This window comes from Melospiza melodia, chromosome 5 (genome assembly GCF_035770615.1).
Source record: "Melospiza melodia melodia isolate bMelMel2 chromosome 5, bMelMel2.pri, whole genome shotgun sequence".
Classification (NCBI taxonomy): Eukaryota; Metazoa; Chordata; class Aves; order Passeriformes; family Passerellidae; genus Melospiza; species Melospiza melodia.
This window is the reverse complement of record NC_086198.1, coordinates 36259625-36287496: the sequence shown is the minus strand read 5'-3', so window position 1 is coordinate 36287496 and position 27872 is coordinate 36259625. Positions and strand designations below refer to the sequence as shown.

Here is a 27872-nt window from a genome sequence, read left to right as displayed (position 1 = left end):
TAACTAAAAACAGCGCTTAAAACACAACTGAAGCCAAGAGGAAAGCACTAGAAAACAAATAATGTCGTAGATTTTTTCATAAAAACTCCACAAATTCCTATTTGAGAACTATCCCTTAAAAATTCTGGAAGCTGGCAAGCAAAGCCTTGGCTGTTCCAGGTGCCATCACCCTTAATAAAACATCTGTCATCTTCACAGTCAGTTCCCATGCAGGGATTATCCGCGCTCTGTGCCACTGCCAGAGGAAGCTGTCCCGGTGCCAAAGGAAATAAAAGTAACCAGCACACGCAGCAAACTTATTTGTGAACTACAAGGGAGCAAACATGTGTAGGCAGGGCTGGACAGTTGGATTTTGACTCAGCTGTTTTAAAGGGCTGCTCATGGGCAGATTTCAGTTCCAATGCTCAAACTGTGCAGACGCACTCTAGCAAAACCCAGGATCTGATAGAGCGTACTTGCAATATTTCATCCAGTGAAAACAGAAGTGAAGCATTCCCTGGAACATAATGAACCTTGGCATGCATAATTCTCCAGGGCTATGCCTGTTCCCAAGGCCAAGGGCCACGTTCCAGCCCCCAGCTCAGGGTGTGCTCTGTACCTCTCCAGCTCTGCTGCACAACCTGAGCCAGGTGCACCACCCAGCACCCTCGCCCCTGCCAGGAGCTCTCCTCTGCAGGAAAATGGAATACAGGCACAAAATATGGAGAGGAGACACAGGAAACACCCCTGAGGCCCACTGCCTCCACAGCCTGGGAACAAGGACCTGCAGGGCAAGCTGTGCAGCCAGAGTGACCTAGGGTTTTTGTGTGCAAGGGGCTGTCTAGAAAGTAGAAAAACTCTTAGGGATGTTAGTTAACTCCCAAAACCATTGCTTTACTGAGAGCAAGCTGTCTAAGATCCTAGAAATGGCATGGGTGATTCCCCAGGGTTATTGATCTTAACGCTCCATGTTAAAAGTTATTAATATTCAAAGAATTTTTCCCATCTGCCTGGGAAGAGCTTGGCTGTGTTTCCTTTGGCACAAGAATTAATAAACCTTCAGTGTTTCAAAAGCTATTAGCACAGACTGTGGATTGTTTTTGCTTTAATAAAGAGACTAACAGTAAAATAATACCCTAAATAAACAAAGCCTTACCTGCTTCCTTGCACAAGGCTGCCAAGTCTGCACCCACATAACCATGTGCACTATCAGCCAGATGTGCCAGCTGCTCTGCTGTGAGTGAATGGGGAACCTTCTTGAGGAGCTTCTGGAGTATGTCCAGGCGGTCCTGGGCATTGGGAATTCCAATTTCTATCTCCTTATCGAAGCGCCCCGGGCGGCGCAGCGCTGCATCCAGGGCGTGAGGGCGATTGGTGGCCCCAAGGACCAACAGCTGCCCTTCACTGCCTTCCTGAAGGCATCAAACAACACAAAGTAGTACTTCTAAAATACAATTCAATGTCAAACAGATAATACAAGAGGCACTCCCACTTTAATCCCCAAGAATCTGCTTTCCTAAATCAGGAAATTAAGAACCAAGGACAGAAAAAGAAGTGCTTAAGCTAAAATTCAGTGTTGGCACAAGAACAAAAAGGTATCAGCAGACCTTGAATAAACATAGTTGGGAAACAAATCAGCTCAGGTATCAACCCAAGAGAGACAGGAGGTTATAAAGCTTCCTGTAAGTCCAGCAGGAAAAGCAAGGTCAAAAATCTTAACCAATTTCCTCCAGCTCTGCTTCTTCACTTCTACAGTGAGGCACCATCAGTTAGGTGGTCTCCTGTAATGTCATTCTCTTCTTGTGAATGAAGCACTCTTTCCAGGAAGAATAACCAGAAATATTTCTTTGCCACCAGAAAATATGTTCTGCCTGTGAACAATTCCAGGCTGGGCAACTCAAACTGCCATGCAGGAAAATAATGAGAAACTTGCAGATTACATAAACAGAAGAAATTCGTTTTCATACTCTGGACAGAGTTCTTTCATCTTTCCTGCTATTAATAATCATAAAACAATAGACGAGAGATTGCCAGACTTTATGGGCTTAATCCATCATTTACTCAAGTCAGTTAGATTTACTGTTTCTTTATTAGGCTTTTGTTTATGTCCTACATACTGCTCTGGCACTCTTGAAAGAGCTGCTGTTGCCTTTATTCATGCAGCCTACACATCACCACAAGTATTCTGATGACTTTGATTTCAGAGCAATTAAAAATACGTAGTTTAGTTCAATGATGGGCTATCACTGAAATTTCAGATTGATCTCCAAAACTACAAGAGGAGTAGAAGGCAAAGGAAAGGCAGTGAATGGAAGAAACCTACTTTCTTTTAAACTAACAGTCTTCAGGAGACATTCCTCTTCTACATCCTCTGCTCAGCATCCAAAAAACCATTAGATTATTCTACAAAGTCTCACCTAAGTCTGTTTCATTTCCCCACAAGTGATACATCTCAAATTGGCTCCACTGTAGAAGCAATATTATTTTGTTCAGTGAGTCCCCATGTACATTAATTGTCCCATTAGATTCAACTTACTGAGCCAATGCCATCCATTAATGTCAGCAGTGAAGCAACAACTCTCTTTTCCACTTCATTCTGAGCCCCTTCTCTCTTTGGACAGAGTGCATCCAGCTCATCTATAAATATAATTGCGGGGCGACTGAGGGGAAACAAATAAAGGGAAAAAATGTTAAGGTGCTCAGGAAGATCTAAAACACTAAGGCAGAGGAAAGCTGTTCATGGAAAACATCCAGTTCTACAAAAATTACCAAGCATCCCACTCAGACAGAAAACTAAAATTAATACTATATTAGACAATTAATACCTTCAGTATGCAATAATCTTTTGCTAATGTACAATGAGCACGAGTCACATGAAGTCTAAAGTCTGCCTTAGCCAGGTCTTACAAATATGGGCAAGATGCCACTCTGCTCCAGAGGAATGCTACATCCAATACCAACACCAACTCATTTAGAGCTGGCCTCCAAAGATAAAAAACTAGAGGAAAATCTGGATCCTGGTGAAACTCAGGCTCATGTTTCCATCTGTTGAAACAAGTACACGATGCACTAATGACACAGCTTGAGCAATCTGGCACCATCCCTAACATCCCCTAAAAAGGGCAGTGTCCACAAAGATTTAAGAGGCATCCTAAAATGTGACTGCTTTCCTCCTAGCTAAGCTCAACATAAACAAATTTCTTTTATTTTAAAAAGCACTGGATGAAAAAAGTCACAATTCAAAGCTTCTTGGAAACATTTTTCTTTTAAGAACACTAAGGCTGGTACCGATACCACGAATAAATTTCTCCAAAGGAACATACCAGAGAGAAGCCTCAGCGAATATCTGACGTAACCTCGACTCAGACTCTCCATAAAACCTGTGAGAATGAAAATATTTTAATAAAAATCTTGCAGTTTTTGTCTTTTCCAGGCAACCTGGAGAATTACTGCTTGTGAGTTACAGAAAGCCATAGCTCACACTTTCAAAGTCCTGAAGTCTGGGCAAATCTACAATTATCTTTATTTCTACAAGGACCAGAAATTAAGGTGAAATTGGGCAAAGGTAAAGTTAGAATTATTACAGATAAAGGGAACTGCTTCTTTTCTGTGTTAGAAACAATTTTACCTATATTTTTTTACCTACAACCTACAAAAAATTTACCTACAAAAAACTACTTATCTGGAGACATAAGTCTGTGGAGTGTCACTTTGATTGAAAACACATTTTAACAAGTTCATCTTCTAATTGCAGAAGTAACCTACAGGCAACTGCAGATGCAGTTTTAATCCCATCTTTTAATTCAGTCCATGCCTTGCACAAATCTCCTGGCCAAGTCCAACGAACATCTTTTAATACAAGAAATGTAAGCCTCACTTGAAAGAACCCTTTCCCGCTTGTTTCTGATTCTTTTGGGCAGGTAACCCACAGCAAATACTCCATCTCTCCACAATGGATGGAGAGATGCCAGGGTATATTTTGGGCTACTATATTTACAGAATTAATGCAAACAAAGTGGGTGGACTTACTTGCTTATGATTTCAGGGCCGTTAATGACAGTAACGTGAGCGCCAACCTCGTTAGCGACGGCCTTGGCAATCATGGTCTTCCCAGTTCCTGGAGGGCCATAGAGCAGCACTCCCCGAGGAGGAGGGATCCCTTGGGACAGGCACATGCAGGCAAACAGAGTAGACAAGTTACTGGTGATAAATGCCAGGCCCAGCCTGCACTTGCACACCTCACTGTCCCTGTTACTACCAATAATAACTTGACCCCAGCATTAATTCATTTGACAGACATGTAATTATGACGAATTAGGCTTTCAGGGAAAAGACTGCTCTTAAATGGGACATACATATACATTTTGTATTTTTAAAGTCCAAAAGATTCTGTTTAAAAAGCACCTATTTAAATCATTATTTTTTTCAGCAGATCATTACAATCTTCCCTGTGTTTACTCAAGAAGATTACTCAGCTGAGTACCTAACATCCATGAATACCCTTTAAGTTTCTCATGATCCTTACAGGATCATATCAAATTTCCCACATCAGAAAACCACTTCTCTTCAACACTCCAAAAAAGTTCTAGAGATACTGTAAGGCTTGATTTAGGAATGTTTGCAAGATGGTGACAAACACACATTAAAAGGATGAATCTGCCTATTTAATGGCACATGTCAAGAGCCAAAGAGACAGAAACATAAGGGACTTTGGAAGAACAAGGTACTGCTGCTGTGTATAGTTGAAGCTGGACAGAAAATACAGGCAAACTGCATGAAATACAACTGTGATCCCAGGTAGAGCCCATCAAAGAAAGTCTGAGACCAGCAAAGCCAAATTAAATGGGCACAAAAGCCAAAAACAAAAGTTGAAAAATTAGAAAGCAAAAAGCAGAGACAAGCATTTGACAAAAGCCTGACCCCAGCACAAAAGACACTGGTGAAACACAACCAAAGAAACACCAGGTGGGACTGGGAACCAGACAAGGCAAGCCACGTGCCCAAATCTTAGAAATTAATACACTGGAAAAGGGAAAAAAATTACCTGCCCTCTGAAAAAGGATAAAAAATAAAAGCATCCCTACAGACAGGTTCCTTCACACCAGCACACTAAAGCACGTGCTGCTCCCTCCTGCGGTGTTTCTGGCACTGGCAATACACGGGGCTGTGGAACCACAGGTTCACCTCAGCTCCAGCCTCACTGCCCAGGAGCAGACAAGGACTCCCAACGTTTGGATGGGGGCTAAAGGATTGTAACTGCTGAGAAAACATCATGTGATGAATAGGGAATTTGCTCAAGCTTCAGGGATTAGGTATGAAGAACACTCATGCTGAAGCAAACCCTGTGGTGATGCTGGGGTTGGAGCAAATTGAGCTGGAGCACTCATGATGGAGATGCCTTACACCACCCCAGTGACACCTGTGGATCATGGCCAGGAAACAGCCACCTGTGTGCTATGGAAACTGTCCCCAGTGAAATCACCTCCCCTGTGTGTGGGGAAAGAGGTCATAGAGAGAAATAATGGGCCTCCAAGACAAGAGAGTAAATAAGTATTTATAGGTAAAAGAGCCCTGCCTCACAGCAATGCACACCTCAACAAGGTACACAGCCATTTGTGATAAATACACAGCACAGTCACAAAAATGCTCCAGGTTTTTACATATATTACCTACAACTTTATATATGGCAACAGTAAATGTATCTGGTATTCCACCCTGTAATTCCATGCCGAACACATTGGCAGTTTGAGTAAACAGCCTCAAAAGACCTCCTTGAAATTTTGCAGGAACGCACAGGAATAAAAAAGTAGAAGAATTAATCTGAGTTCTCCTCCATTTAAAAGATATGAATAACTGAGTCTACCAACACAAAATCTTACGACAACACAAACAACTGCCCCTTTCAAGTGTCCAAGTACAGAAACCTTTCCTATTTGTTATAAATTCTGCTCATGCACACCTGAATTTTGGTGCAGACATGCATTTCTTCCCTGCTCAACTGTTTTTCATACAGGCTAACCAGAACATCTCCACAGTATCCACACAATGTAATTATAAAGCAGTTTGACATCATTTGGACACACAAGTTTACCAGATCAGTTACATAAAATTCAGTGCATAATCCTGGAGTAATTAGTGTTTAAAAATAAAAAAAAGTCACATTAAAGACAAAAGTTAATGAAGAAAGCCAACTCTCAGGCATCATACCATAGCTCTTGAACAGTTCAGGTTGCTTCAAGGGCAGTTCAACAGTTTCTCTAATAGTTCTGAGCTGGCTGCCTAAGCCTCCTATCATGTCATAGGTGACCCGGGACTGACACTCGCCATCCTCTGCTGCACTGGTCCTTGGCTCAATAAAATTGATTTTAGTTCTTGAAGAAATGAAGTAAAAACAATCTGTATGGCTCACTGCTCCGATTCTGCCAGTGAGGGGGAGTCCCTCAGGGCTGCTCTCCCCAGGCAGCTGCAGATCCTGGGGGAGCTCTGCACCATCTCCCCTGCTGGCTCTGTCTCCGTGCCCGGAGTCTGGAGCGCTGGGAGTGACTGGTGAGCCTGGATCCACGGCTTTGCTCGGGGTGCTCGTGGAGGCAACCTGGGGACTGTCACCAATGTCCATCCTGCCCAGCTGCAGGGACAAGTCTAAGGCACTGCTCTCCAAATCAGACCTCTCAAGGTCTGGCTCGTTGGAGTCACTGGGAATGGCGCTGCCCTGGGCAATCAGCTCTGCGCCATCAGCCCCCTTCACTTTCATCACCACCACGTTGCAAAGCTTGCCATAGTAGGTGAAAGCCAAGAGGTTTCCTGGCAGGACTATTTTCCCATCTGTGAGAAGGTTAAAGAAGAAAAAAAAAGACAAAGATGATGCTAATTCAATCTACTTTGGCAGCAATTGAAGCTTAGAAAGTGCTATAAATTAACAAAACAAAAGGAAATTACGAGGTAATTTCAGGTTCTTTGAATGATCCGTTTGTGCACAAGCAGACTCTACGTATGATACTGACAAATGCTTATCCAGTAATCTCCTACACTTAAACTCATGATTAATTTCACCTTTTAAAATTTCATATAAAGAGAGGATTTTGGAATTAGCATTGTAAGAAGCAAAAATTTTGTATTCACTACCTTCAATAACTTACCTTGCTTCCTTATGTACACCTACCACCCAATGAAGAGCAACTTCACTTATTTACCACCAACACAAAAAAACCAAACAGATTCAGAGACTGGAATTTCAAGTTAATGTTGTTATTAATGTGCAGCAGTGCACTGTTTTCCTCACAGTGCAAGTAAACTCTGGAGTGCACCCCAGCAGTATCAGCCTGAAGGCTGTCAATGGGTGTGAACACTCCTGACTTGAGGCGAGTTATACAAGTAATGGACAGGAGAAATGGAACCACAGCTAATGCAAATTAGATATCTGCAGCATGGCACAATCAGTTAGCCCAAGACAGATGCCTGAACAAAGTGTGAACAAAGTAACTTTCCCCTATTCTGCCACAAGCCCTTGACTGAGAACATAAAAGGAAAATCCTTGCTCTTGTATCCAGAACTACAAAAATTGAACAGTCAAAAGAGAAGCAGTAAAACTCATACCAAGGTTTCTCAGCAGACAAACAGACATTTCCTCAGCATTAACAGTTCCATCTTTGTCTCTGTGGTAGGAAGGGAAAAAATTGGTTTTCCAAGCACTTAAAACCAAAACCACAGTCCACAGCACTTCACAGTCCCCATATCATATGGATATAACCCTGAAGGTATTAGACACACAGTAACAAAAGAAGTGTACCTATTTAACCTAGTTTTGCCAAACAAAGTGTTGTAATTGACAAAATCCTAAGTTGCACTTATCATTTCTTAGGATCTCCAATAGGCAATGCAGGCATCTTAATCATTGCTACAGGTACTGAATTGAGAAAAATTTAGATCAGGCAGGTCTCTTTCAGCAGATACACATACATAACTTTTACTGACTAAAGCAATGCCTTGAGCACTTGCACACCCACTACCAAAACACGCCAGGATTTCCCACAAAGTATTTTCTAGTCGTTTAACTAGCTGACTCAGAGCTAAGACTCACTTCACCCCCATTTTGCAGACGGAACTCCCCAACTTCTGCGAGCACTCACACCCCAGCGGGCTGAAAAGCAGCGGCACCAAGGGCACTGACAGCAGCCGCTGCTGCTGCTGCAACTCCAAGCGCGAACAACGGGGGGAGCCCCAAGCCCGCCTGAAAGCCGCTGCTCGATTTGAGCCATCAAGAAAGCAGCTTGATGGAAAACAGGTGTATTAAGTTCATTTAGAGGACACCTCTTAATAGATCAGAGCCTTTCCTGATGAGTGAACACGTAGTTAACTATACGGTGTTGGGGTCTGATTCTTTTAAGTGGAGGAAAAGCTAAATAATGCATATGAGCACTACCCAGAGGTGTTTAATTTGCAGAGAATGAACTACACCTGTAAAGCATCTAGAAACCTAGGAACTGCTTGAGCAATGAGACTTCAATATATTCTTTTAGTAATTTACGTTCTTGCTTCTTACATGAAACTATGGCTCTCTGGACATCAGGAGGAATTTCTTCGTGGAAAAAAAACTGCAAATGACTGCCTGGGAACTGGGATGTTTATTTACATCACAGTTACACTTTCAAAAGTAACTGTAAAGTAACTGTATTTAGGAAATAACTGTCATCAGACTCTACAACAATCCAAATGCCAGCTCTGTGAAATGATAAAGAATGACAACATTTTCAAGGGATATGGTTGAATAAAAACCTCAGTAAGGTTGTAACAGGTTCCATACCTCAACTTTACATCGACCTTCTCTGCCTGCATGACTGCACCAGTCACAGGCTGCACAGTGAGGGCATCACCTGGATTTACTTTCAGGCTCTTCTGAGTGGTTTCAGCCAGCCCAATTTTCCCCCCTGGGAAGCCTGCAGTGGGCCAAGCAGTACAGACCTGGGAAGAGTTTTCAAAGCAAACACCTGTTAATTGAGGTCTTGCCCTGCTCATTTCCAGCCAAGGTTAATATGAAGGATTAGGTTAAAACCTGGTTCCAATGAGCAAGACACAAGGGGCACTGAGCTCTTAAGATTTGATCTAAGACACTTTCAAAATTATTAGGGTTATATTTTGCCTACAGATGTGATAAATAATTCCACAAGGACTCTCTACACATTCTGGAGAAGACTCAAAAGCATACACTACGCTGATTAGAAAAAGCCATGCATCAGTGAAACGAAGATGAGCAAATAACTATACACTTTATTTGCAAGTAAAACAGATCTGTGTCTAAAACAGATATAATATATAGCCCATTTACTCATACATGACCTATAAATTTATAGGAAAAAAATCAGCTGCACGGATTTTTTCCAACACAGAGAATACAGATGCAACTACAGTGCAGAAAACATGGAAGAGCACATTCACCATCTTTCTCAACACATGATCCATGCTTGTTCCATTGAATACATCAGGAACAGGCTAACAGCATGGGAAAAGCACTTATAGGGTCAAGAAAGGGCCTCACCTCCTGCCGCCCATCAGCGGAGGTGAGCAGGGCCGGCCTCCCTATGCAAAGATCCGCAGACTTCATGCTGCTCAGCGACAGCTGCGCCAGCGCTCTGCGCAGCATCTTCGGGACCTTGTCATCTCCTAAAGTTTTCGGGAGGAAAAAACCCAGTTTTTTCTGTCCTTCCCCTCAGTAGCCCCGGCGTGTCCCGCGCTCCCCGGGCGGCACAGCCTCGCCTGCCCTCACGGCGGCCGCTCTGAGGGGAGCGCGCGGCCCCCCGTGAGGCGGTGCCGCCGGCGCGGCTGCGAACACGGGCAGCCCCACGCTGCCGCCTCTTCCACCGCGATTTCGCTACCGCCTTCGCTACGCACCCTTCCGCGGGGATAAAGGTATGTTTCATGGGGGCCTGGAGTGGGAGATCCCCCGCTCCTGCGTTCCTGAGCCGCCGGGAAAGTGGCTGGGCAGGGACTCTCAGATTCAAACGAGGCGCCCTCAGCGCGCCGGGCTGAGGCAGCGGGGCCGGGGCTGCCCGTGCCCGCCTCCCCCACGCCGTACCTGCCTCCACGGCGTCGGCGACACGCAGCACCAGCGGCCCGCCCGCGGCAGCTCCGAGATGAGCATCCCGTGGGGAACCGCTGCCTGCGGCCGGGCGCCCCTTGCTCTTCCTTCTGGAAGAGGAGGCGGACATGCTGCCGGCGCGGAGCGGTTCCGGAGCAGAGGCCGGCACCGCCCCGGGGCCGGCCGCTCCCCGCCCCTCTCAGCGCCATGGCGGGCCCGTGGCGGGGGCTCCGGAGGGCGCGGGGCTGGGCGGCCCTGGCGGGGCTGCGGGCGAGAACGGACAAGTTCGGGGGTGTGAGCGTGGACCTGGGCGAGCTGCGCGGCTCCCCGCGGCTGGAGCGGGCCGCCTTCGGGCGGTGGCTGCGGGGCAAGTGCCGGGCGGGGGTCCCGAGTGCCGGGGCGGGCGGGGGGCGGTGTGTGAGGGGCGCGGGCGGCTCGCCAGGGGGCGCCCTCAGCCGCCGCCTTCCCCTCACGGAGCCTCAGCCGCGGCCGGGGTATGAAGGGCGCTGGTAGGAGAAAAACAGATCGTTCACAGAACCGTAAAATAGGTAGGGTTGGAAGGAACCCCTGGAAATCATCCAGTCCGATCGCCCAGAGCAGGTGACACAGGAGTAACAAACCATAGCAGGTGGGTTTGGGTTTGGAATGTCTCCAGAGAAGGAGACTGCGCGCCCCCACTGGGCAAGCCTGTTCCAGTGCTCTGCCACTCTCACATGTTCTTCCTCGTGAGGAGGTGAAACTTCAGGTGTTTGAGTTTGTGGTCATTGCTCCTTTTCCCGTCACTGGGTACCACTGAAAAGAGTCTGGCATCATTCTCTTGGCACCCATCTTTGAGATATTTGGATGGATTGATGAAGTCCCAGCTGAGACTCATCTTCTCCAGACTGAACAGGTCCAGCTCCCACAGTCTCCCCTCACAGAGAGGTGGTCCACACCCCTCATGCTTTTTGTGGCGTCCACTGGATCCACTCCAGTAGTTCCTTGTCTTCCTTGTACTGAGGAGCCCAGGACTGGACAGAGCACTCCAGAAGAGTAGTTCCCCTGTTTCTCATGACAGACCCTAAATGTAAAAGCCATCATTTTGCACGTGAACACCCAGTTGTACCACATAAAATGTCGACCTGGCAGCCTCTCAGACTGCTGGTGAGTTTCTCACACCAACAATAGTTTTACCCTGTGGTAAATTACATGAAAATACAGATTTTTGCACGTTACCAACGGCTATAGTGTGTGGTAAAGTTTAAAGCAACACAGACCAAGGGCAGAGGGGTCCCTGACCCTCCTCACTTCCCTCTCTTGCAGAGTCCGTGTCTCAGTGGCGGGATGAAGGCCGCATTGCTGTCTGGCTCCGTGTCCCCATCCTCCAGAGCAGCCTTGTGGCAGTGGCTGCTTCCCAAGGCTTTGCTTTCCACCACGCTGAGCAGGGCTCGTCCACCCTGACGCTGTGGCTGGGAGAGGGGCCCAGCAGGCTGCCAGGGTTTGCCACACACCAGCTGGGGGTTGCAGGTGAGTTACAGGAGTAGTTATACCCACAGAAAATCTTGAAAGAGCCCTTAGGAGGCTGTTCAGTAGGAATTGTTCCTCTCTACAACCAGAACATGGAAACCAGCTGGCTGCTGCATTTTGGAATGAAAAAGCAACCACCAATGTAGAGAAAAAAGCACTTCTCTGCTCTGTGTGCTTAATGTGTATATCTGTTTAAACTGTGTTGAAGTTAATGTCTGTAAATGGGGAAAACTTGACCCAACATGGATTGTTCAGAAGCTAAAGCAGCTATTAGCCTGAATGGCAATGGTCTGAAAGCTGATCTAAACTGTGCCTAGAAATCTTTAATCCAAACATGTATTTTACAAAAACCCCCACAAACACCATACTCTTATCCGTGTAGATCTCCCACAGCTAGAAAATTGTTCCATAACAGAAAATTTCCAAGGAGCTAGACAAGACAGTTTCCCCTTTTTTCTTTTTTATTTTTTCATACAGCACAACACAAGGGACTGATGATGAGCCAAAGATACAGTCATCTTGAAGTTAGCTTCACAAATTCCAGCGGTTTTGTTCTCTCACTCAGCAGAGTGCCACAGATAAGTCATTCCCTATCCCATCACTCAGTTACCTGTGATTGGAGGTTGGTTTGGAGCCCTCATGGACTGGATAAGGGTTACATTAACACACAGAAATCACGAGGCTGGGGAGAGCACATCTCTCCAGTTGCAGCCCTGACTTGTTTGTCAGGACACGCAGGGACTCTGGGGGGTGTTATTTCTCCACCAAGTGGTGTTAAGGCCCATAAACAGCAATTTGAAAAATCTAGTTAGGAAGAACTCACAAAAGATGGTTTGTTCCGTGTAGCAGCAGGTCAGGTGAAAAGCCCTTGAATTACAAAACAGAGCTGCTGCCACCAGCAGTGGGAGTCTTCGGTTCCCAGGCCAGCAGAGGGCAGGGTGGGTGCTGAAGGCAGCCTTGGAGTTTGTCAATGGACATGTTGGAGCATGTTTTCCTGAGGTATTTTGAAAACCTCACCATTAAAATATGTGGCATTAAACTGCAGCAGGACAGTGCATTCTCCTCACAAAAGCACCGGGTTGCTCCTTGTGAGAAGCCTAAGTGACAGAGAGGTTTTCTGCATAGAACTTGCACAGCTGGAAGTGCTGCTTGAAAGGAAATCCCATAAAAGATGAGTTGTGACCCTGGTGGGCATCAGAAAGAGCGAAAAGAAAAATCATAACTCTGAAAGACTCGCAAATATTGAAAAATACACTTTCAGAGCATAATTTGCAGCTGTGCTTCAAAACTCTTTGCACTCTGCAAGTAGAAAAAAAACATTAAAGAGAATTTTGGTAAGTGCAGGTATACAGATTACATGATTTCTTGTATGGATTTTAAAATTGCACAACATACAATGTATGTGTTCTTTGCTACCATTTTTCAAAGATGTACGCTTTTAGTCATTATTGGGATTTTCTTTAAAGGACATAAATACTTCAAGAAATCATTCTAGGCAGGTAAACAAGTGTGAAATAATGACTGCTATGTGGGGTTTTTTGTTCTTTATTCTGCCCACTCTGAGTGGATCTGGAACACATCCCAAAAATACATGGGATGTATTTATACAGCATGGATACCACCTGGTAGGTTTATTCCATTATCTTTCTACTTTAGGAGGGAGACCCTGAGTAGTGGAAAGGATCCATTCTATTTTTAATTCATTTTCTTGAAATATAAAGTATTTAAATACAAATATTGGGGAGGGGTTCAAACACAAGGCTTTCTTTATTCCCTAACCAAAAAGTATATTAGAACATGTCTGCAGTAAATAAAAGCAATTTTCTGTTGAGAGTCTCCATCTCAAAGCTGTGGGCAGACAGTGAAATGCAGGAGTCAGTGCTGTGAGCATCCTGGAGTGGAAAGCAGAGATGTGGAGAGTGGCTGGCTGGCCAGCAGGGAGCCAGCCCAGGAACAGGGAGCAGGTAGTGAGTCTCATTGCCAAGTAGACCAGCAGCTGGTTTTCTCCTGTCTGGAGTTTCCCACGCAGCAAAGGCAGCACAGCCAGGCCTTGTGCCTCAGCACCATGCAGCCAAGTGATGACAAAGGTGTGAATAAGCTGGGTCAGGTCATGTTCTACCAGACTGGATCAGAGTGGCCAAGCAGAGAGTAGCAAATGTTACTCATTGGGCTTGGCCATTATCGTTCAGAAATAGTGGAATGTGTGATGTGTCTTCCAGCTAAGTTACTGCATCCGTTTGTAGGCGGCAGGATTTTCCACATGTGTAAAGATACAGAGGAGTCTCTGGTGTGTGAAGTGATTAACGTGTTTTTAAAGAGCATTTCCAAAATGCTCCACCTCCAAGGAGGATGTGGCCTGCCATCCAGAAAGTGACATGATTGTAAATATGCAGCACATCCAGAAAGTGACATGATTGTAAATATGACGTCTGTAAGTATGCAACAATGGCATGAGAGGACAAGCTGAGGAAGGAAAGTAAAAGAAATGTGAAAGGCATTTTCTTCCCCCTCACATGGTCTACAAACAAGCCTTACAACACAGCTGTTATTTGCATTGCTACCACCTTAATCCACTTGTTAAAACAAAGTCCTTGGAGTTGAAGGACTCCAGGAAGGAGAGCCTACACACACATAGGATGAGCAGCCTCGGCCAGTCCTGGTACTTAAGGAAATCTAAACTGAGCAGCTGCATTACTGTGGAACTGCACCGGAAGATGGAGGTGGATAGGTTTGATAAGCCACTTATGGAAAGTGACTTAAAAGTAGTTCCCAAGTTGTTTTACAAATACCTGCCCCTGCCTGCTGATGCTTGCAGTGCAAGCAGTGGTGTCCTCACTCATTCTGTGGTTGACAGGTGCATCCCAACACTGAGCATCTCTGCATGCATTTTTACATCAGTCATAAATAAAACAAGTAGGATATTTTTCTCCTCCGTTACTCATTATCTGGAGTTATCTAAGGGATTCTTTTATTGTTTAAATGCTTTTCTTGCCTGTTCCCTAAAAGAAAACATTCAAAACCAAGTGGTATTGTAATAGTGATTACTTGGTTGGGTTTCAGGTACAAACCTTTCCAGAAAGTCATCCTGGCATTGGAAGAATTAAAGGTCCAGATGCCACATTTGTAGCAGGAGGCAGAGTTTTTAAGAACCACAATCCAGGGCAGTCAAACTGCGGTCTCACTGATGCCAACCAGGTGTGGCCCAGCAAGGGAACATGAGACCAGGCAGCAAATCCTATTACTGTGTTTTCATCCTTCTTGCTCTGGATTTAGGTATCCCCTAGCAGAGATTCTGATCACCTCACTGGGAAATTCACTGCCGAAAATGACATTCACAGGCTTCAATTTCAGGGGAACAGAGGAGAGCAAACACACTTTCTGTTTGATTCAAACAACAGTTTCCTGCCTTCACCAGCCCTCCCTGGTCTCAGCAAACCCTTTGGCTGAGGCTTTTCTAGAAAACAATTCCTCTTATCACAAACTTCCTCCTGCTTTCCTTTTGTTGCCTCTTTTAATCATTACAGTAGTTGAACTTGGACACTGCTAAATATTCACAGGAGGAATGAAATCATGAAGTCACAAGCCCCGGGGAGGCAGATATGTGACTAGCCTCTTAAAGCATGTCCTTTGACATATCTTGAAAGAAGACTGGTACTTCATCTTTGAAATATCCTCCTACACATAACTCTGCCATGTATTATTAAAAAACAGGATGTTTTTAGCTGGACACTCACTCCTTAATAATTCCTTCCTGTGGGTATAGTTCCCCATAGCATTTTAAATGCACATGTCATCACAGATGTGCCTGTATCCTCCTCCTCCTGCCTGTAAAATGACGTGAGCATTTTGTTACCCTTAGCTTCTAATTTGAAAGCCCTGTATGACTGATGTGGAAAAGATCCTGGTAAGTTGCACCACAGCACTCATCCTGCTCGCCGCAGCACTCTTTAAAATCTGAGAAAAATACCTGTTGTAAGGGAAGGACATTTTTAAAGTATGACCAGTGAGTATGACATAATTAAACATGAAAGCACTTGGGTTCCAGAAAGTAGGAAAACTTGGAATGTGTGGGAGAAAGTCATGGGCTGAGCATGAGGATATAAGGGAAAGCTGCGCTTCTCAGTCAGACAGGTTTTTTGATCAAGTGAAAGTGTCACTTTTCCACTTGGAAGCAACACTTTTTGATTAAGAAGTTGACTCAGATTGTGGTGCAGTTCCTGTCATGAGTTGTTAGCTGGGTAGTGTGAGTTCAGAGATAGTCACACAGCTGAACATTATCTGCACAGTCAGCCCAGAGTGTGTTATTAACCCAAAACCACTCAAATCTCCACTACAGCAGGTGGGGGCTTTGTCATGAATTTCACTGAAGAAACATTCATCCCCCCCTTAAGGGTGGCTTCTCAGCCAGAGTCACTGGAAAATTCTCTGTTATTTGAGGAAGATTACAGGCCTGTCTCTGCTGAAACGAGCTTTGCCAGATTGTTTGGGTAACGTCTTGATCTTGCATTCTTTAGTTCTGATATTAACACAAGCAAGTTCTTCTTTTCATTTCTTGTCTAATCCGGAACTTAAAAGCTGCAATTATTTATCTTGGTACCGCCAACTTTGAATTTTTATATGGGATACTTAAGCTCTTTGTGATACTTTATTGTGCATCCATTTTCCACTGACAAACCACTTTGTGATTCATCCATACAAACCTTGCTATCTGTACATTACCAAAACATGTTAAAACATGTTAAAACATGTTATATTTATCAAAACATGTTAAATTTTGGTTGTCAGGATTGAATGACTTTGTCCAACACTTTCTCTTTTTCAATATTCTTTCTATACCAGGTGCTGTTCTAGATGAAAGCACTGGAAAGGTGTTAGTTGTACAAGACAGAAATAAGGTAAGATTGTTGCAGGATTATAAAATAGAGAAGTTCATTTAGATAAGCCTATTCTGTAATACAAAACAAAATATATTTTGCTTTTATTCCAGTCCAAAATTGTGATAGTAAAAAGTTACTTCCTTTTACAAGTGTCTTAAACACATCTAGCAACAGATTGCTGAATTCCATATTAAGGGAGAAAAAACCAACTCTAAAAATGAATAGCTTTGTTAAAACTGCAGATTGATTCAGCAGAACTAAATATCCTTCCTGTTTTGAGTTTTCTGTTTTCCCCTGTAACTGACCCAGGAGTTCCTGATCTTTCTTTGGATCCATGCAGACCTCTGGAAAATCCCCATTGGCTTGAAACAGATTTTGAGAGAAGGATTCTGATTTGGTTTGGTTTCCAAAATTCCAGGCACATCTGTGGCTTTAAGGGAGCAGTAGCGTGGTTGGCCATGACCTGGAGACCCCCTTGGTCCAGCAGGTGTAAAGATCTTTAACTCCTCACACACAGGAGCGCCCGCCCTCACTGAGAGGATGCCAGAGCAGAGCAGAGCTGCGGTGAGCGTGGCTCGTGTCATGTGGCGTGAGGTCACCGAGCATCCATCGCTGACACGTCTGCCAGCCCCCGTCAGACTGACCCACCTTCTGAATCAGCTGCTGCAGAAAGCTCTCAGGCTTCAACAGACATTTAGCCTGCATTATGCTTTCAGTTGCAAGTTAAAGTGTTTCAAGTTAAAACTGCACTAATTAACTCTGAGAGAGTGAGATTAATGCCATTTTAACATGAGACAATCAAAGCTTAGCTAGGTGGACTGAAATACACTTGGATGCATATTTTTCATTTTATACTGTTAAGACTCTGCTGAATCTCACTGGGTGCATTCTCCTGTCTTTCCTGAAATAGCTACTAATACTTTTCTCCTCAGGACCCAAGAGATCAGTTCATTAGGACCTACAATACAGTTAATGAACTTCAGTGAAAGAGTGCTTTCATAGGCAGGTTCAATCATACCACATGTTGAGTTTCTAACACAAAAGACAAGGGTACTTCTCTTCCTCTGAACTTGTTTCCTGTAACTGAAGATGTCTATTTTTCATTTTTGTATTTTATATTTTTACTTACAGTAAATTAAAATGTTGAGGACTTGGCTTTAGGAGGACTTTCAGGCTTTCATTCAACAATTACCAATTAAAGCATAAACCTACCTGTCATGCTGTAGACTCCAAAAGTGGTTCCAGCTCCAGGGAACAAAGCACACTGTAAACATTAATACCTATTATTTACCCTTTTATACACAAAAATATAAATGTGCATGCTCACCTCTTAGTAAATATCTTGAACAGATATGAGAGTAAAAAAAAAATAGTAACAGCTGTTGGAATTTTAAGAGTTGTTTGGGTTTAATTGTGACAGGACAATTCCACAGCACACAAAGATTTCCAGGAACTAAAAGTAAATCTGAAAGCCAATAGAAAAAAGCCAATATGTGTTTTCCATCTGCACTATTTTTAATCTATTACTTTAAATTCCTATCCAAGCCCTTTAAGAATGCCCAGGAAAAAAAAATAGTTTTCCAATGTAGTCATTAGGGTTTCAAATCACTGGAAAGCACACAGCTTCCCTACTATGCTGCATAGACAAAAAAGGCCTTTTTTGGGCCAGTGTGCCTTTTTACTGCATTTATTTCTAGGAGAAGGGTAACTTCTTCCTACATAAACTTTTAACAAGGAAAGAAATAGAAAGTACATAGAAGTAAAGGTAAAGCCTACAAATCTCTGTGCTCTTGCCAGAGGTGCAGGGACTGGGACTCCTTTAGCAGTGTGAGTAACAACACCAAGCCTGCACTTCACGTTTTAATATTGAATTTTATTGTCAATAAATGTTTCTATACATAAATCACACACAAGCCCTCATTTCTTGTATCCATGAAAATGACAGGTTACACTAAATGATCATTACAGACACATCTTAAAGCCAGTGCAGTATAGAACAGTACAATCATAATACCTGCTTGTAAGATTAAATATATATACATTTTAAAAAGCCAAAACAATGGAAGTAGAATACATTAGTGATTAAATATAAGATTATATAGTCTATAGCAGCTTTTAAAAAAATATTCAACTACTCTATCTAGCAGCAACATTGTCTAATGACTGTTAGACAGTTTGTATTTTCAATCAGTAGGTGTTTTGTTCCCATTGTTCATACAGACTGTAGCTGTCTCTAATCATCCTGTCAGCAGGAACAAACAAGTTCCTACTTACTGATATTTATAAAATAACAATACTGCAACTTCAACAAAAAAAAAAAAAACAAAAACTTTGTGTTAATTGTCTCCTTCTTATTAAAGAGTACAACACAGGCTGACTACTTCACTAATGGATTTTTCCTCCAATACAGACTATAAACGCATGGAAGTTTCCAGGAGGTCTGTCTAATCCAGGAGAAGACATTGGTAAGTCCTATGAGAACAGGTCAGCCATCAACAGAAATACAAAGACATGAACACCACTGAAATACAGCATGACCCACATTACTCCTGTGATGGATTGTTTCCTTGAATTAATGGGGAATAGATGGAGTGACACAATCCTGGGACCCTAATGGTAACAGGGTAGCATGTTCAGGACAAAGAAGTTTTGTGTTTGTAACATCTACTCTTTTCCACACTTTCTTTAAGTGAGTGCTTGAGGCCAGCTAAGTTTTTTTAGGCTGGTCAGATATGCTGCAATATGAGCCAGAGGTGCAGAGGATTAAGGTAATCCATATATGGCCCAAATAAAACTGAAACAGGGAGCTCTCAGCTCACTCTGGAATCCAGGGCAGTGACTTCAGGGATGGACTGAGGAAAAATTTCCATTCCAATAAATGCACTTGCTTCCTTCCGCCCCCTTCACTTGATTCGTTTGGACCAAGAGCTCCTCGGCACAGGGCCAGGGTGAAGTGCAGGGCCTCAGTCTTGTGGGCACCTACTCCCAACAGGGACATGAAGCACTCCTGTGGTAGGAAACAATGCTGGATTGAGGAAACTTCTCATTTCTCTCCAACACAGCACAGCTGATGAACACTGCTGCAGTTTATCCTCACAGGTGAATGAACATGGGTGTTTATGAAGAGAAAATCTGGGTTTTTTCTCCTTGTATCTCAGCCCTTAAAATCATTATCCATAGGCTGGTTACTTCTTAAGCTGGCTGTCAAGCCCAGGGTTCCTGACTGTTCCGTACCTTAAAAATACCTCCTGATTTAGCAGTCTCCCTACAACGTGTGGTGAGCTTGTATTCCAATTATTATTTCAATACATGGAGAAAGTTGCTAGTTGTCAGGATAGGGCTGAGTTTGGTTTTTGTTACTCGTGAGTCATGTTTTAAGTCTTTCTGTCAAACCTGGTGATGGAAATCCAAAATATTTGCTGGACAATGTAATGTAACAGGGTGAAAAGGATCCATGTTTTCAAAAGAATCCCAAATGCCATGGCTTTATCTAGGCAGGCTCCTTCTCACTTCTAGTGCCAGCAGCAGCAGGACTTTTGTACTCAAGGAAACAACAAATGACCAGTAGTGGCATTCCAGTGGGACTCCCCAGAGTGATACTGCTACTGAGTACAACAGCAGCCATCCCTCACTGAACAGGTGAGATTATAGCTGGAGCCTGCACTGAAAACCACCCAAGACAAAAGTGTCCTACAGCTTCCCTCCTGCCACTTCTAAACTACAGAATAATAAAAGTTACGATTCTCTGCATCACATATTATATTACGAAAAGATATAAATTAGTCAAGCATAAAGTATAATAGAGCCTAATTTTCCTTTTTCATTCTTACATCAAACCTTAAAACACAAGTCACTCATGGGACTAAATTTTAAATTACAATTAAAAATTGCAATTACATTGCTTAAAATCCTTCAGTTACATGAAGTGGCGATATGCTTGGCTGCCTACTAAAATGAGTGCAAACTGACTTACGCAAGTGACACCAATTTCATAATGCAGATTAAGCAAAGTGCACACATTTTTGTATCTGAACATTTCTGAAACTCCAGCCCTAGTCTTCTAGTTTAATTGTCATTAGATATTTATATATATATATACACACTCACATTTAAATAAAAGGGAAACAGAAAATGGCACTTCATCTGAAAGCAAAGCTCAACGCTTAAATGAAATCCATCATTACTGCAAGTTTCTTAAGCCTGCCTCAGTTCCTCATGATCTCAGTTCATTTCTGTAGCCCCCTGCCACAGGGAGTTTCTATTTCCAATATCTGAAACTACCCCTGAATCATCTGCTTTGTTCCCCTCGGACTTGGCAAGATGCAAGCCTCCACAGGATGGTGAATCTCTACAAATCTTTTAAAATGCATTTGCTTTTAGAAGCAAGCTAGCACACATTCCTTACTGAAAGTGAACTAACAGGAGCAGGTAACATGCACAACAGTTCTGGACATTGACCACTCAAACCAGAGACAACCAGGAGGTTACATTAATTTGGGAAAAGCCAGTATTTAACCTACCAGTACTTACCCCACGCAAGTAGGATTTGACTACAATAAAACTGCAGACTTTGAGGAAATCAGTGGAATATTAACAAACTTCTTAGGGACTCTTCAATTTGTTATTGAAGAGAAAAATATCTCTGGAGGAGTCCTGGATGGGTGGGTGGTTCTCTGGCTGTAATTGCAGCACACAGACCCTGTAGACCCTAAAAAACCCTGCTGCGTTTGTGGTGAGGAATGTTAGCACTGACCTCACTCTGGCTGGGGCACACAGAATGCACACATGCAGCATGTTTACAGCATGTTTCCTGCAAGAACAGGCTCGGGCTGCACAGGTGCTGTGGCGTATTTGAAATGTCACCTGACTCTTACGGTACATCTTGAAAAGGATCTGGCACCAACTTTCACTTTCTGAAAAGAATTCCACCCATTTTGTTACCCCTTGGGGTGAAGTGCAGTGAAACTGATCTGATCAAGAGGTCTGACATCAGTACAGGTGCAGCTGCACAGGATCTGAACCCGAGACTGGGCAGGGGCAAAGAGAGGGATGGGGATCCAAAGGACTGCAAAGACAGTGCAGTGCTGTCTTGGATTAACAGATCAGTGGAGCCAGCAGCCATCAGTGTCCATTACAAACCACACCCTGCACAGCATTACCAAAGTAATTCTGTAGGATATACACAGGAAAGGCACACAGCAATTACTGTTGTTTGGGAATCAAAATATTAGCTTATCCTTGTGTTGGAAAAACATACCCACATTCTGAAAACCTTTTGAAGGAGAATAGAGAACATGCTGAGTAAGAGGCTTTCCACCTTTCCAAAAGGTTTAAGGATGCTGAGTACTCTCAGATGTACTGCAAGGATTGCTCTTTCCACCCAGGAGACACAGCAGTTCGAGAGGTTTTTGAAGAGACTGGCATCAAGTCAGAGTTCAAGTCCATCCTAAGCATCAGGCAGCAGCACAAGCACCCCGGAGCCTTCGGGAAGTCAGACATGTACATCATCTGCCGCATGGAGCCCACCTCCTTCCGCATCAGCTTCTGCCAGCACGAGTGCCTCCGCTGCGAGTGGATGGACCTGGAGCAGCTGGCCAGGACAGAAAACACCACACCCATCACCAGCAACGTGGCCAAGCTCTTACTGTTCGGGTACCGGGAAGGGTTTGATAGGATTGACATAACCATGAGGGAGTTCCCAGCTGTCTACACAGGCCTGTTCTACAAGCTCTACCACAGGGAGCTGCCCGAGCCCTACAGAAACATGACATGATAGCAATACATTTCACATTTCTCTATAGTAATAATTTAGAATTATTGCAATGTTGAATATTATAGTTATCTGTGGACTTATTTTTAGGTAATTATTAGAACATAATTATTCTCTAATAAGCTAAGATATAAATTATTTTTAAAGGTAATTATTGCTATGAGTGTGCATCGGGTTTGTTCTCCTCTACTCCATAAAGCAAGCATAAGGTAAATACATAGGTACCTAGAAGAAAACAAAAGTGTTACTGATCCTGAAAATATATTCTGCGAGTCATTTTACCTCCACGCACACTGGCACAACAGGTTTAAAGAGCAATATAAAGACAGTATGAAACATTCATGGTTTAATCTGGTATCTGCAAAAGTAGTTATAATATCAGCAAATAATTGCTTATATTTGGCTACTTCAGAAAGGAGTAGGAAAGGCGACATCTTTAGTGCTGTGTGGCCCTAGTGCTCAGAATCTGCCGTGGAAGTCAGCTTTTAGCAGACATGGGAAGGAAAAGGATAGCTTTCTGTCCAGGTCCAGTTTTTGGTCCGGGTTTGTACTGTCCAGTTCTTTTCAGTGCCACGTACCAATCCGAGTATTTCCGTGAGCGGTAAGTGTTGTAGTTATTGGATTCCAAACGTTCAAAAAAGAAACATTCTTCTGTTGCGTATTTCTAAAAGGGAAAAGAGAAAGCATTACTGGTGTAACACCACAAATCAATTCTTCACATTCTGGGGACTAACTTAGCAAAAATGTTAGCAGTACCTTTGGTTTTAAGAAATAGAGACTAACTGTTTCACAACTGAAGAAAGATACTTACTGTGAAAATATTGTTAAAAACTTACAATATGAGGTTTTTTACCTATGGTTCATTTATTGTCTCTAACACAGATTAAGCAGCTTTTTACTTCCTTTTAATTACTGTGTAATTCTTTGTTCTGATCAGAAAATGCATAAAACAAGCCTTTAAGAACAAAAATTTTAAGCAGAATATAGACAATTCAGTACAATTGCCCAAGCTGGAAATTCAGGCAGAGGCACATCAAAAAAGGGTGAAAAAAGAAAAGTTCTTATTTCTCCCCAAAGCATATGTGACACCAGTGCTTTCCTACAGTCCATTGTCAATGTAAACATTTTGATATAAACCCCATCATTAAGGTGACAAATGACAGCTCAGGCTTCATGAACTGTGTATTCCTGAACATCCCCCAGAGGTGACATTTCAGGAGCTGGACTGCTGTCTAGCAAAAGCAGGATGTCAGCCACTGCACTGTCAATCTCAGCACCTGGAAAAACTCTGAATATCTGTGGTTTTTCCTTTCAAATACGCTTCAGTCCAGGCTGCATCCAGAGTGCAGATCTGACAGTAGAAGCTTTCTCAGCACCTCATGAAACACCTGAACTCCCCTCAAACTAAATGCAGGTTATTTTCACATTGTTTGTGCACAATTTGAATCCATAACATCAAAAGACAAGAATTTCTCTTAGAGTCAAGTCCTTCAAGTCTAGCAAAACCTGGCTGATCACAGCAAAGCCATGTAAGCATGACAGAATGAACAGGTCATATCCCTAAATAACAAATTATTTATCATAAAATACAAGTCAGTCAAAATTCCTGCTTTCATGGGAAGTTTGGGAAATGTCTTAATTAAATTAAATAATCACATTTCACTCCATGAAGTGAAATTATAATTAAACTGGAAAGTCAAAATAAGCTATATCAGATGGGAAATGTTTTTTTCATTTTTTTCATCGAAACTCTGCTGGATCAGATGCATTTCTGCACAAATATTTTCAGTTAAAAGAGCATTTCCCAAGGGGAGGTTTTGACTATCTGCATTCACATCCAGCCATTTCCTCCAGCGGTAGAGATCACCTCTCCCCATGACTGACTCTGTTAGTAAGGAACATGAAAATGCTCCATGAAAAGCTGCATCATCCAGATTTCCACACAAGAACACGACCCACTGCACCCCCACACAGGTCACCGGGGTGAGCAGTGGTCCACGGGCTGTGCAATAAATCATCCTGCAAAGCCCAGCTCAGAACAAACCCTGCAGCATGTCTCAACAGGTAATTACAAAAACGTCCAACAAGATGAAAAACAGGCCTGAATAAGAATTTGCAAACGTATTTCCAAAAATGTTAATTTATTTGCAAAACAAGGATTCTGTGCAAATTGATCCTGGACACTGAAAAGTAATTAAAAAACCTCAGACATTAAAAAGGACAGAATAGTACTTGAGTGATTAATTAGAGGACTAAATTATGTGTTTAGAAATTAAAGTTCCATAATGTTTTGAAAGAAATTTCAGCAGTGTTTCACCATGTGCAATTCACCACAGACATTTCCAGCGTACACTCTGCGAGCTCTCGTGAAACACAGCCCTGCTCTAATGAACAAGAGACGCTGGCAATTAGAAACAGTTTCATGAATGTGTTTAGAGGCAGAAAATGGTAAAGGCACAGCCAGCCACAGACTGTTGGAAGTCACAGTGCAGGAATCCTCACGGAAAAACACTGCCAGTGCTACAGAAAACAGCCATGAAATTGCAGCAGCAATTGTTAGGCTGGCTGCAGAAGAAAAGTCTTAAAAGAGTAGAGTTTCCACCTTTGAATAACAACAATGTTGCATGCAGCAAACATGATTCAAGTAATACCCATTTCCAGAAACAACACTAAAGAAAAAAAGAGTTTTACAAGCTCAAGTGAGAAGCACAAAGTGACCCAACTTTACATACTCTGAGAGAGTAATTCCGAGTGACTGGGCGATACTTCACAAGCGTTTCGCCTTACAGGAACTAAGCAAACAAAAACCGCTGCAAGGGAAACTTATTCTACAAGCAAACCCAGAATGCAACAGCAGGGCAGAAACCCCAAATATAAACACACCCCTGCATTTATGTTTATCATTTCACAAATGGTGCTAAACACCCTATTTTGACCATTCCCCGTCACTCAGGGTACGGAGTGCTATTAGAATGGGAAGCCGAATGCCACCGCACCAGCACCACAGGAAATTCCCAATTATCCTTAACTCAAGAATAGCACAGTGGACAACTCCTCACATTTTCTTCAACTGAGCTGTCACACAATATCCGAGTAACTTGAAGCAGGTTCTTTAACTGCATTCCCGAGCCCACACAAAACTCCCTGGAGCCAGAACTGAGGAGCGCCCTGGGGAGCCCTGCTCCTGTAAAACTACTTTCAGTCTCATTTCATGGAGGCAGAGGGGAATCAGAAATAATTTCTGCATCCCCTGGCACGGGTCTTTCATTAGCTGCAGTTCAGCCAGGGTTAGGAATGCGCATTGTTAGCCCCAGCCACGGAGCGGACTTGCACAGAGGCTGAATGGGGCTGTGCGAATAAACAAAGCACCAGAGGCTATTGCAAACCAAAATTCTGGCAGGCTGGATGCCCTGGTGCTTCACCAGGCACTGAAGGATATAAATGTGGATGAGGATTTACAGTATCTAGGTCTCATGAGCAAAATTAATGTAACTTCAGCTCTTAAAGCAAAATTTATCATTTGGCTCAGAGAGACATTAACCATCTGAGTCTGCTGCATACACTGGCTTTAAAACACAGTTAAAAATTCAACTGAATCCAATAAAATACACAAGAGTTTAAACTAAACTAGTCTCAGCGGAGAGCAGCTTAATTTATCCACACTTATATAACTTTTAAAATTTTATCATCACATTTTCAAAAATATTTTTCCTGCCAGTTTTCCAGTTGGGAAGTACAAGTGCCCAAAAAAAAAACGTGATTCTCTACAAAGAGGAAAATGAGAAAATAATTTATACAGATTAGTACCATGAAAGTAATTTTTTAAAAGAAATTGGTTTTACTTTCCCCTTCAAAGAGGTCTTTTAAAATCACTTCATGTGCAAGTAAGTGAAAGGGGAAAAAATTACTCCTGAGGGTAAAAAGGCAGACACTTTACTCTTCATTTGTTGTGATAATTTCCTGATCACTGTGATTTTTTCCCTCTCAGACAAGCCATTCCTGTTAAATTTTGCAGCTCCTAGGAGTAGGGCAGAAATACCCAACTCCTCCTAATTCCTATTTCAGGTAACTGACAGGAACTGTGCAGATCTCATTTCTCCTGATAAATCCCACACCGAGCAGCCGAGTAAGTCCTGCAGGAAGAAAGGCCACCCCACACAGAGCAAGGGCAGGACACAGCAACACAGAGACATCAGGCAAGTGCTGCTTACCAAGGCCAGCAATCTGCCATCCTCCTTCATGGCCAGGAAGCGATTGGCACTGACACCTTTGATGGACACCACTCCTCGCTCCTCCGCCTGGAGCTGCAGCTTGACTGCAAACAAAACAAAAAAACAAAAGGTTTCACCTCTGTTCACCTTTTTGAGCCATCGTGGGATTGCAGCAGGCAGTGCTTCAAACCCTCCACCACAGAAAGCTTCAGCTTGCAATGAAAATAATAAATGTTTAACATTTGGCTTTCTGATCCCATTTTTGGAAAGTAAGTAGCTACTTTTGAATTTGCAACGGCGAGATTGAGTTATTCCATCTTCATTTCACATAAAGGCAGCTTAAAACCCATGAAATACCTTGAAAGGCCACTTAGGGCACAGTCAGCTGCTCCCAGAAAATGGAAATTTTTCATGGCAATTTTTCCAGAGGTATGTCTCAATGTTTGCAGAACAGCATTGGACACAGAATGCACACAGCTCTGTACAGGCAGACTGTCAGCGAGCCTAACTCTGAGACTGTCCAGGTCCATATCACTCCCTAAGGGTTCTGGCAGTTCCCAGCAGAAAATATCCATTAGTTTACCTCATCTATCCAACAAGTGGGTGGAACAAACAAACAGAACTGCAGCAGTAGGTGAAGGCAGCAAAGGCACAAGAAACAGTGCTATACAAAGCAGGAACGTGTCTTGCATCAATTAAAAGAAACTAAAGATTTTATAGAAATGAAAACCTGTAAGGTCCTATCACACAGCTTTGAGCTACTACCTGTGAATTATTAACACAACACCTTAACTGACTTCTGTAGCCATAAATCAAACCCAGTAGTTTGGATGAAAGCTTCCCCTTTTGCCTGCCTTTGCCTGTTGTATACAACGTCTCAGATGAGAGCTTCCTTCACCCACCTGCTTTGGTTCAGCAGGTCCTTTATTCCATTTGGAGATGCAGTTCTAAATAGCTTGAGCTTTTCAGCCATCAGAATAAATGCCTGAAGTGACTGTAAATTTTGGAGATCTCTTGAGATTCAGAGAGAGGTTGTTGCTTATTTGGCTTTTTGTTGAAGGGAAAAAAAGACAGCACTGAAGAAACCAACTGAAACTCCAACACCAGGAATACAGGGAACATAAAACTGTTGGGATTATTGCTGCAAACCCTTTTTCACGGTAAAAGTTAGAAGTCAGGCACAATTTTATCTCAGTATCAAGTATCCAAAATATAGTGCTCTTAAGTTATGAGGCCGAAATCAGACTTATGAACAGCTCCAAACACTTTGGTGTAACTCCTTAGCCTCTGGGGAAGCAAGAACACGGAAAAGTGCTCTGGGCAGGGACTGTGGGAAATTGACTTTTGAGATGTGCCAAGCACACAGCTTTCACCACACACTTAACAAGAAACAGCTGTGGAACAGTTGAAAATTAATATTAATTACTACAGTACTGACTTATTATGCTTCACGACTT

At 43.1% G+C, this 27872-nt stretch overlaps 3 protein-coding genes across 3 annotated transcripts in view; 1 reads left to right on the top strand and 2 right to left on the bottom strand.

Moving 5' to 3' along the window:
- Positions 1–10260, bottom strand: part of AFG2A (AFG2 AAA ATPase homolog A) — a 161570-nt gene extending 151310 nt beyond the window's left edge. Inside the window, 10 exon segments of the mRNA XM_063157072.1 lie at positions 1136–1391; positions 2516–2639; positions 3303–3359; positions 4009–4138; positions 6187–6801; positions 7573–7631; positions 8780–8937; positions 9512–9636; positions 10049–10188; positions 10190–10260. Coding sequence (XP_063013142.1) covers positions 1136–1391; positions 2516–2639; positions 3303–3359; positions 4009–4138; positions 6187–6801; positions 7573–7631; positions 8780–8937; positions 9512–9636; positions 10049–10188; positions 10190–10260 — 1735 coding nt within the window.
- On the top strand, positions 10259–22355 carry NUDT6 (nudix hydrolase 6). Its single transcript, XM_063157075.1, has 5 exons — positions 10259–10418; positions 11354–11557; positions 16397–16452; positions 18845–18899; positions 21819–22355. The coding sequence occupies exons 1-5, from the start codon at positions 10259–10261 to the stop codon at positions 22205–22207; spliced, it is 864 nt and encodes a 287-aa protein (XP_063013145.1). The 3' UTR covers positions 22208–22355.
- Positions 18287–27872, bottom strand: part of FGF2 (fibroblast growth factor 2) — a 22861-nt gene continuing 13275 nt past the window's right edge. The window contains exons 2-3 of the mRNA XM_063157076.1: positions 26416–26519; positions 18287–22868 (exon numbers count right to left, since the gene is read on the bottom strand). Coding sequence (XP_063013146.1) covers positions 22683–22868; positions 26416–26519 — 290 coding nt within the window. The 3' untranslated portion in view covers positions 18287–22682. The remainder of the gene's footprint in view (positions 22869–26415; positions 26520–27872) is intronic.